Here is a 10,303-nt window from a genome sequence, read left to right on the forward strand (position 1 = left end):
GTTTCACAGTTTGTAGGGTCAGAAGGGACCTGAGCAGATCTTCAAGTCCAACCCCCCGCTGTGGCAGGAAAGAGGACTGGGGTCAAACGACTGCAGGGTTTCTTCTGCTGGGCTTATGCCAGGGGAGGGGGACTTGCCTGTCCCAGTAAAGGACTGTGGGAGGTAAAACCAAGGCAGGACCAGCTGGTGACAGCAAGACACAGTGGAAGAGGCAGGGGTCGAGCCCTGGTCCTGGCAGCTCATTCCCATCCGTGCCGTGGCATGTGCATGGAGCCTGATGCTCAGATTCAGGGTCCTGCCCTCCGGGGGCAAGCCTGCACTCCTTTCTTTTCACTCTGGCGGTCTGGGTAGACACAGCTCCCGGCCCTGGGTTTTTAAGGGAGGGAAAGGAGGGGATGCATGGGGCCAGTGTGACATGGGCTTGGTTTTTCTCCATGCAGCTTTCTGGCAACAGAAGAGCCAGCACCCCCCGAGACGGTGCCCAGTGCCCCACCTGCCCTGCTGCCCCGGGTGAAACCACCGCAGCTGCCACCCGAGCTGCCTGCCAAGCCGCCCTTGCTCTTTCTGCCCGAGTTCGGTGAGTGTGCGTGCACCTGGCTTTACCCTGCCCCAGGTAACGGGGTTCTCTAACATGACCCTCCAAGGCCTCTCCCCCCTTTGCAGAGGTGCTGCAGTCACATCTGGGCGATAGGCTGGGGGTTTTCCCTGCGCGGCAGAGAGGATGACTGTGGTGTGGGACATGGCAGTGGCTCTTGCTCTCTGCAGTGAGGGCCTGGGCACTCCTGCCCCATGCGGTGATGTAGCACATCTGCCCCACGCGGTGATGTAGCACATCTACCCCACACGGTGATGTAGCACATCTGCATGCAGCAGCATCCTTTCCTTAGCAGAGCATCCCGGGGAGGGTCTCAGCCAAGACATTGCCCAGGCCAGGGCATGGGAACCAGTGCCAAGAGGGGGCTGTATTATTCACGGACAGGTTGGAAGCCAGGACGCCTGGGGTCTGGTCATAGTGAGGCCACTGCCTGGCTTTCTGCACTTCCTTCTCTGAGGCCCCTCATTTAAATGCAGCTGAAGGGGCCTCATTAATGAACCTTCTCCTAGAAGCCCAAAGAGGACATGGAGAAGCAAATGGGTCTAGTTCCTCCCAAAAGGCAGCTATCAAACAAGCTCCTTCCCCCTTCCCACCAGTGTCCAGCCAGCCCTTTGTGCACGGAGGGAAGGAGAGCGCTCCCCATCCGCAGCACCTTTCCTCCCAGCCCGCTCCTCTCCTCCCTCCGTGTCTCTCACCTGGTGCTGAAATGCAGCCACCTCTGGGGTGGGAGGCGCTAAGCTGTCTGGTGGCTTACAGAAGGCAGCGCCAAACTGGCTGCAGGATGTGTTGGGGTGGCAGGTGGCCGGGGCCTTGATCTTGCCTTGGGGATGGCTTGGTCAGGACAGATCAGGGGGCTAGCTAGGGGTAGATTGGGGTCAGTACCCCAAGATAGTGCCTGAAGGGGCAGCTCTGATACGGAGAGTGGTTCCCCTTGGCTGGATGTGCCTTGGGCTTCGTGTCCAGGAGCCAGTGAACATCCTGCTTTGTTCTCTCTGGACTCTCCTCTCCCTAGGGTTTCTGAATGCAGCCTTTGAAGAAGGAGCTTGCAGGGGGTTGGAGACACCTGATCCTTCTCCCTCTCTTATCAAGCATCAGCTCAGGCCCTGAACAAAGGAGAAACTCCCTTAAACTTTTCTGTAAACTCAGGAGAACAATGGCCTTCCTCTTTGCCTCTCCCTGCCAGTCCCTCCCAGCCCGGCAGAGCCTGATTTTAATGCTAATGGGGCTGGAGAGTGGAAAAGGCACCCAGGAAGGGCAGGCCAGGGCAGCATTAGCATTCAGTGGTGCTCAGCTAGGCTGGGAGATCGGTGCCAAGACCCCAGGGTGAAGCTGGCAGCTGGCACCAAGGTCAGGGGAAGCTGGGAGAAGGCTCAGCCCCTCCCAAGCATTGCGGAGCCACCTCTAAGGGAGGGGACACGGGCAGGGTCATACAGAGAGCAAGTGGCAGAGCCACGTCCCACGAGGTGTGTGCCCAGCTCGGGTCTTCCCGAGCCAGCGGCATTCATCATGCTCCCTTTGCCTCTCCTTGCAGACGACTCGGACTATGAGGAGCCATGGGAGGATGAAGTAGTGGCTCCGGTCGGAGACATGGCTGACAAGGTGAGTCTGCCCTTCTGACTCGGGCTGGGGGTTTGGGCCGGCTTGCGGTCCTTTCCTGCTTCAGTTCCTTCCAGGAAGGGAGAGAGATCAGCCCCTGGGCTGGGTAGGGGTTGTAGGGGGTGATCCCACTGCAAGCATCTCCTGTGCAGTGAAGCTTTCCTTGGAGACATCCTTGAGGTCCCGGCCTCCGGTCCCTGCTGGAATACCCTCTGTTTCTATCTCTCTCTGGTCCTGGGGTGAAAGCACAAACAGGGGTTTCCCTTTCAGTCCAAATCTGGCTGGAAAAAGCCCTAGGGAGCCCTCATGGGACAGGAGTGGAGCTCTCTGGGCAGCCTTAGTGGTGCCATCGCCTTTCCAAAGAACGGGTGGCAGGGGCAGGTTTTCCCCACAGAAATGCAGCCACCTCTGGGTCCGCAGCATCAAGGCAGGGCAGGAAATGGGGGTAGACATAGCAGCAGGATGAAACCACAGGCCACGGGGCATCATGCGCCAGCTTCTCTCTGTGGGCCTGGCGTGGGAGCAGTGGTGGGTGGCAGCAAGTAGTGCATAGAAGAGCCGGCTTTCCATGGGCTGCCAGTAGCTTCGGCCGTGGCAGGGCACCGGTTGCCCCAAGCTGCATGGGCCACAGCTAGCTCCCCTGCTTCCCACTGCAGGCCCACAGGCCGGGGCGCGTGGGACCTGTTTGGCTACATGCAGTTGGCGCCGGGCTGCCAGCGGAGGGGAAGTGCAGCACTTCTTGGCAAACCCCAGCACAGCGATGGTGTGGCTATAAATAAATGTGTCCGTCCTGGCTGGGCCCCGCCTCGGCCCGAGCTTCCTCATGCTCCGAGCTCTGTGCATCCTGTGGCTGGCTTGGGCAGAAGGACTGGGACATGCCCTCTGCCCTTGGTGCCATATACTGGCCCTGTTTGCTGGGGCCTGGCTGCTAAGGGTGAGGACCATGTGCGGCGAGCTGGCTCTCAGCCCTGCCCCAGGGCTTCCTGGACCTGCCAGGTGGGCACAGCTGGCACCCTCTGTTGAAGCGATGCCCGGAGCCGGCTGGGAGGGGTGGGGTGCATGGCAGGGTGGGTGACTAAGGGGCAGGTGAAGGGTGGGGGGCACTAGCAAAGCAGCGGGCATGGGCCTGGGACCAGGTTGGTGTGGGCTGCAGGCCAGAGGTGAGGGGCACCATTGTGAGCCCCTTTTCCTGCTGCCTGTCCTGCTTCCAGAGCCCTGCCCATCCAGGTGCCCCTGGTGCTCTCTTGCACCCTTATCCAGGCAGAGCTCCCTCTTGTCCAGGCAGGCTGGGTGGGTCCCTGTGATGCACGGACCCTGCAGTGCCCGCTCCATGCCCTGGGGGAACGGGGCCAGCCCTGGGCACCTCACTCCTTGTGGCTCTCTCCACAGGGGGATGCTGAGACCATGAGGGAGTTGCTGCGCACTGAGAGACCCAGCAGCCTCTTCAGCGAGGATGAGTTCATCGAGGAACACTACGAGCCTCCGCCCTCCAAGTACGGACCTCCCTGCACACCTGCGTGCGTGCATGCGTGTGCGGGCGGGGAACGAGTGCGTGTGTGAGCATGTGTGCACGGGGGATACAAGCGTGTGTGCGCGCAGGCAGGGAATACATGTGTGTGTGAGTGTGTGTGTGTGTGCAGGTGGGGGACAAATGCATGTGTGAGCATGTGCACAAAGTGGATACAAGCATGTGTGAGCATGTGTGTGCAGGCAGGGAATGCATGTATGTGTGTATGTGTGCAGGCAGGGGATGAGTGCCTGTGTGAGCATGTGTGTGAAGTGGATACAAGCCGAAGTGGATGCAAGCATGCGTGAGTGTGTGTGTGCAGGCAGGGACAAGTGCATGTATGATCATATGTGCGACGGGGATACAAACATGTGTGAATGTGTGTGTGCAGACAGGGAATACATGTGTGAATGTGTGTGTGTGTGCAGACAGGGAATACATCTGTGGGTGTGGGTGTAGGTGTGTGCGCTCAGGAGCTAGACGTGTTTGTGTGCATGTGTGTCGATGTGTGTGGGCAGGGGATATAAGTGGGCATGTGGACACTCAGGGGCTATTTGTGTGTGTGTTCCTGTGTGTGTGGGCAGGGGATGCAAGCATGTGTGAGCGGGCGGAGAATATGTGTATGTGTGCGTGTGCACACAGTCAGGGGCTAGAAGTGTTTGCTTGCATGTGTCCACGTGTGTGGGCAGGGGGTACAAGTGTGCATGCATGTGTGCATGTTCCCGGGTGTGTGGGCAGGGGATACAAGTGTGCGTGAGTACATTCAGGGACTGTTTGTGTGTGTACGTTCCTACATGTGTGGGCAGTGCGTGCAAGTCTGTATGTGTGTGACCTGTGCCCATGTGCGCAGGCAGGGGATGCGTGTGTGTGTCTGAGTGTGCACACACATCTACCCCCCCAGCTGCCTGCTGCCCCAGGGTGGTAAGCTGAGCTGGCACAGGCCCATCCTGGCGCGGCGAGGCCTGACCGGGCCCCAGCGTCTTGCATGAGCTCGTTCCCGACACACGCCCTCCGGGCTAGGCACCACTCAGAGCAACCCTGGCTTTGCCCCGAGAGTAGGATTCGGCCCTTTCCCCACCAGCCCCAGCCCCGCTGTGGCTCTGAGCTGTGCCCATCATGGCAGCCAAGCACTGGACATCTCCTCTCTGCTGCTCTGCCCAAAGGGGAAGCGGAGAACAGCATGGCAGTGGCATCCCCAGGCGCTAGCAGCCTGATCCCAGCCTTGCCCCTGTGCCAGGGGTCTCCTGGGCACCCAGAAGCTCCCATTCACTTCCCAGTCAGCATCATTGTCTCTTGGTGACAGATGGGGAAACTGAGGCAGCTGGCTGGGGAAGCACTTGGCTCCCCCGAGTCCTTTAGGGGTTTAGTCCTGTATAAACCTGGCATGTGCTGAGCCCCCTGAGAGCCACAGCTGCTGCCCTCCGCCTGCCCGGGCTCCCATTTCATGAATGTACAGTGCCTTGCACCGCGGGAGCCCCGCCTGGCTGCCCAAACTGCTGTCAGACAAGTGAGAAATAAGCAGCATCCCTACGTGTTGCAAGGCAGTGCAGCGGGGCGCTTCACCCCAGAGGCCGCTGGTGCCCAGAGCTTCTGGCATCCTGCCTCTGGGTTTTTTAGGCTGGGTCCTTGGCAGAGGCAAGGAGGTCAATGCCAGGTGCTGCCCTTCCCGCTGTCACCTTGCCCGCTCCCTCCCCCAGATTTAGAAATGGCCTCTTGTCTCCTGGTCAAACATTACCCCAACGAGCAGGACCTCGGGCAAAGTCTGTGCCTGACAGCAGGCATTTGCATTTCTGTGAAGGACTCTGTGTGTGTGCACACAGTGCTAGCCCGTTGGGGAGGACGGGGCTGCCCTGGGCCTGGGGATGGGGGGTAAATGCAAGCTGGGGACCCATTTTGTGAGCCCGCCAGCTGGCTGACCCCGTCCGCGTCTCCCTGCAGCGGAGGCAGCTGTTGGAGTGACTACGGTCTGAGCACCCTCCAGCCCAGTCCCCGCCTGTCCTCGGGCAGCTCCATCTGGAACAGCGGCAGCATGGACAGCTCGGACCCCCTGGCCCAGCTCACGCCCATCATCAAAGCCGGCTGGCTGGACAAGAACCCTCCCCAGGGGTGAGTAGGGGTCCCCAGGGCCCAGGCGGGCCGGGCTGGGGGGCGATTCTCCCTCTGGAGCTGGGGGGGAGGTTGGCATAAGCCCCCCAACCCGTGACTCCATCCTACCCAGTGCCCTGGGGCTCTGGGCTGGCTGTGACTGGCATCTCGGCTTCCACCACTTCCTCCTCCCTGGGCTTAATTTTTGCTTTCAAAGAAGCTGCTGTTACCCAACCTAGCTGGTTTGCATATTAACTCTGCACCCCCTGCTGGGAAATAGCCTGGAGACTGTAAATCAGCTGTTCCCAGCAGTGCGGGGAAGGGAGGGCTGAGCCAGCTGCTGATTAAAGGGGCCGTTGCTTCAAAACGGCTGGATACAGAGCCGATCTTGTCTGAGCCGGCTTATTTTTTGGCCGGCTTCCTATTGCATTTCCTCAGTAGCCAGGCAGGGGGGGGATCGGTCTTTCCCCGAGGAAAGACCTGTCTGGGAATGTGTCTGTAGGAATTTCCAGGCCTGATCAGCCGGCCCTGGAGTTGGTTACATATCGGATATATTAGGAGGGAAAACCCAGCGTGGCTGATATTTGGCAGCACGTCAAGGACTCAGGGGTGCTGGGTTGGATCAGGGCCCATCTGGCCGTGGCACTTATCTTGGACACTAGCAGCTGCTTTGGAGGAAGGTGCAGCCCCCGCCAGAGAGTCCGGTCCTGGCAGAAAGGCTCAGATGGCTTGGACAGATGCTACTGGGGTCCCTGAAATTTTGACTTGAATGCTCTGAAATCCTGAGGCTCATTAGGGAGCCCAGCAGTGTGCATGAGCGTGAGTTATCCCTGCGGTGAGTGGTACCCGGACTCGATGCTTTCAAGCAGCCCAAGTCCCTCAACCCCCCCAGCTGCAAGATGAAAATGGAAACCGTCATGCAAGACAGAATGGGGAATTGCTTAAGTCCAGATACCCGCAACCCCTCCACCTCTTGTGATGGACAGACATGGCTAGGGAAGGAGACTGGTGGCAGCAGAAGTGAAAGCGCTAATTCAAAAAAGGGGAGAGTTGATGGTAAAAAATCCAAGTGAGAAGATGGGGCCTGCGGGAAGCGTATCAGGGGATCCAAAAGAGGACTCGGTGCCCAGCGAAGCTGAGGACAGCAAGAAGACTGTTTAAGGATGTGGGGGAAAAAAGGAATCGGAACAATGGCTTTATCCAAATGGTAGAAACATCGACGATATTGCAGAAAAGGCAGAACCGCTCCAGAAATGCACGGGGTTTGCATTTCGGATAAAGACAGATGGTTAAGTCCCATCCTATGACGAGGAGGAAATACTGTCCATTCCCAAGGTAGCTGAAGAGGATGTGAAACAACACCAACTGGAAGTCAGCCAGTTGTAAATCCATGGGTCCGGGTAGCAAGAGTTTCAAAAGAACCGGCTGAGGAGCCCTGGGGCTCTTTGCAGAGCTGCAGGACACAGGGGATGCTACAAACGACTCAAGAAAAACTAGTAGTGCAGTGGGGTTTAATAAGGATGAGTGGGCTGATCTGGGTTGTATTCAGAGCCTGACAGCGATCCCATGCAACATAAAGGAGCAGCTGACACCGGATGCTCCTCGTAAAGAATTGCACACGGATAGCATCATTAAAGATGGTCCTGGTGAATGGAAAACAGACCTTAGCAGCATACCGGGGTGTCTTGTTTGGATGATGGTGATAGGGCTAGAGGCAGTAACAGACTCTCAAAGGCCCTTGACCTAGTGGCGTGTGGCATTTGGGTTGAACTAGACTGATACAAATCAAAGTGGCACCGGTCAAACTGGTCCAACAACTGGATGTGAAGCAGGGAGTGTGGAGGAGCGGCCTGTCTGCTCTTGGCTCCAGGCCTTTTAATGTGCTAATCAAGAAGCTGGAAACATGCACCCCGTCCTCATGGAGAAAGCCTGCTAGTGACATGGGGCTTGGGGGAGCAGGGGGCTCCAATGGGATCTATGCAAACCAGCTGCAAGGCAGGCCACTAGCAGGGGGAAAGGAGCCCCAGGAGTGGGCAGATGCCCTGGCATTTCACCGGCTGCACGTGACCTCCCCGAGGGCCAGAAGGGCTGAGCCGTGCCCGCCGCAGACCCAGGGGGCTGTGAAATAAGAGGAAGGGGTGTACATCACCAAGGCACCTGCTCCTGAAGTGCTGCTCAGATGTCAGGGAAAGATGCGAGACCCTGCGGCAGGGATCAAAGAAAAGCCAGGACACGCAGCTGACCCAGGGCTGAGGGGCAATGTCGGTCTGGTGGCCGAGCAGTCTTCAGTCCAGCAGACACTGGCACAGCGGGGCCTGGTAGCTGGGCGCTGGCGTGGGTTCGGTCCCCGTGGCCCCTTGCTCACAGCGCAGGTTTGACCAGTGAGGGCGTTTGTGCAATGGAGTTTGTCCAGGCCTGGATGGACTCTCCATCCCCGGGGATCTTTAAAACAAGGTCCGGTGTTTGTCTGCAGGAGATGCTCCTGGAGGAAGCAGGCATGGTTTCTTCTGCCCTGGATTAGCCCGCAGATGAGCTGGGTGCTTTGGTCCCAGCTTTATGGCCAGGGTCCTTCCAGGGGGATTTATGATCCCCAGCATAGGGATCTGTTGCATCTAGGCCGTCTCCTGGCTGAGCTCTTTGTAGGAAACCACTGTTGATTGTGCCGTGTTGTGCTTGAGCCCTGCAAATGCCACGGAGCAGTGAGGCACCGGGGCGTCAGACCAGCTTGGAGCTCCAGGCCTTAAGGGCTGAGATACAGCCAGGCAGAGCCAAGCCACGAGCTGGCCGTGCTGATACGACACAGCTGGGCTAGCCACAGGGGAAGGGGCATTTCTATGGGCACGTGGTCGAGATAGGACCTCCCTTCCTGGCCTGGGATGGGGCAGGGGTGGGCAAGGGAGCTCTGCAGGTGGCACTGATGGGCAGTACATGGATTCTGGCTGAGCCAGCAGGAAGCACTGGTTAATCAAAGCAATAAAAGGGAGATAAGGGGATGGGGTGGGATGGTGGGAACATGCCTTGCCTGTCTGCCAGCCTTTCCCATGCTTGCCTGCCTCCAGGGGAACCCCCACCCTGGCTATTGGGGCTTCTGCTCTGCTCATCGCTCCTCCCATCCCTTCCCTGTGCACCCGATGCTGGTGGAAAACCAGTCCCGTTGGATCAGCTGGGCTGGGGGAGAGGGCCCTAGCATGCTAGCAGCAAGGAGCAGCGGTGCAGGGGTCTGCCTGCCTGGGCAGAAGCACGGAGATCTCCTCCATCGCCTTGTGCTGCCGAGTCTGCCCGGATCTGCTTCTGCTTCTCACCCCCTCCTCGCATCCGCTGCTGACACTGCAAGCTCTTTGGCACAGAGAGACCCAGGCACGCTGTCCTTCCTCTTCTCGGTGTGGCTGCGGGGGGCTGCTCACAAGCCTCTCTGACCCTTTTGTAGGTCCTACATCTACCAGAAGCGCTGGGTGAAGCTGGACGCCGACTACCTGCGCTATTTTGACAGCGAAAAGGTGAGGGTTTGAGGCAGCTCCAGGGGCTGGGGCACACACTGAGAGCTGGGAGACTCCAATTCAAGCCCCTTCTCTGCCACGTATGCCCCGTGTAGCCACGGGCAAGTCACTTAGTCACTCCCTGCCTCAGTTTCCCATCTACACAGTGGTTGGAGCACTCTGAGGCCAGGAGATAAGTTCTCTTGGAAGTTGCCCCTGGAAAGATGAGGTCCTCAGCATGAAGGCTGTGCCAGGCTGTCTCCGGTCCTGATCTTGCTCTGCTTTCCGTGGCGAGGACAGGAGGGGCTGAGGCCAGCAGAAAGGATGTCTCTGGGGTTGGCGGGGCTGCTCCTTGGAGCTACGGTGGACTGTGATCTCTCCAGGAGCAGCAGGGCTTGCTGGTGCTCCCCTCCCAGAAATGCCAGCCTCGAGTACCGCTGCAGGCCCGGGCTGCCATGACCTGCCTCGTTCTGTCCCCCAGGATGCCTACTCCAAGCGCCTCATCCCGGTGACCTCCATCACCCGCGTGGCCGCCATCGGAGACCAGAAGTTTGAGGTGATCACGACCAACAGGAACTTTGCCTTCCGGGCGGAGAGCGACGGTGAGCCGGGGCCCCGATCCTGGCGCAAGGGGGGAGGGAAACTGCTCCCCAGCACCCTGCTGGGGGCTGTGCCCTTCTCCTGGTAAAGGTGCCAGTTGCAGGTGGCACTGGGGGCTTGGTGCTATGGCTTGCAAGGTGGTGACTGGGTTGGGGAGCCCCATCCCTGGAGCACTCCCAGCCCACGGATCTTACTGCCAGGCTCCATACTCACTGCCATCCCCACTGTCCTGGTCCTGGCTGCTCCTGAGAGCAGATCCCTCCCACCCCCTCGCTGGGGTAATGACGGGTTTTCCCTTTCCCCGCCAACCCCATGCTCTGGGGACCCCTGGAGATGCTCCCCCTGCCCTTAGGAGGTTGCATTGACGCGAGAAGCAAGGGACCAGCCTCGACGCCCTGCTTCAGCCTGGATCCGTGGGCTCTGTACCCAGCCTCTTCTGCCCTG

The 10,303-nt window shown here is 59.1% G+C and overlaps 1 protein-coding gene across 1 annotated transcript in view; it reads left to right on the plus strand.

Moving 5' to 3' along the window:
- LOC102367923 (arf-GAP with Rho-GAP domain, ANK repeat and PH domain-containing protein 1-like) overlaps positions 1 to 9,861 on the plus strand; it is a gene marked incomplete at its 3' end in the record, with an annotated part of 61,928 nt that extends 52,067 nt beyond the window's left edge. Inside the window, exons 3-8 of the mRNA XM_025194759.1 lie at positions 441 to 577; positions 2,127 to 2,194; positions 3,581 to 3,684; positions 5,637 to 5,804; positions 9,211 to 9,280; positions 9,741 to 9,861. Coding sequence (XP_025050544.1) covers positions 441 to 577; positions 2,127 to 2,194; positions 3,581 to 3,684; positions 5,637 to 5,804; positions 9,211 to 9,280; positions 9,741 to 9,861 — 668 coding nt within the window. The remainder of the gene's footprint in view (positions 1 to 440; positions 578 to 2,126; positions 2,195 to 3,580; positions 3,685 to 5,636; positions 5,805 to 9,210; positions 9,281 to 9,740) is intronic.
- Positions 9,862 to 10,303: the final 442 nt, after the last annotated feature.

This window comes from Alligator sinensis, unplaced genomic scaffold, assembly GCF_000455745.1.
Source record: "Alligator sinensis unplaced genomic scaffold, ASM45574v1 scaffold2476_1, whole genome shotgun sequence".
Lineage (NCBI taxonomy): Eukaryota > Metazoa > Chordata > Crocodylia > Alligatoridae > Alligator > Alligator sinensis.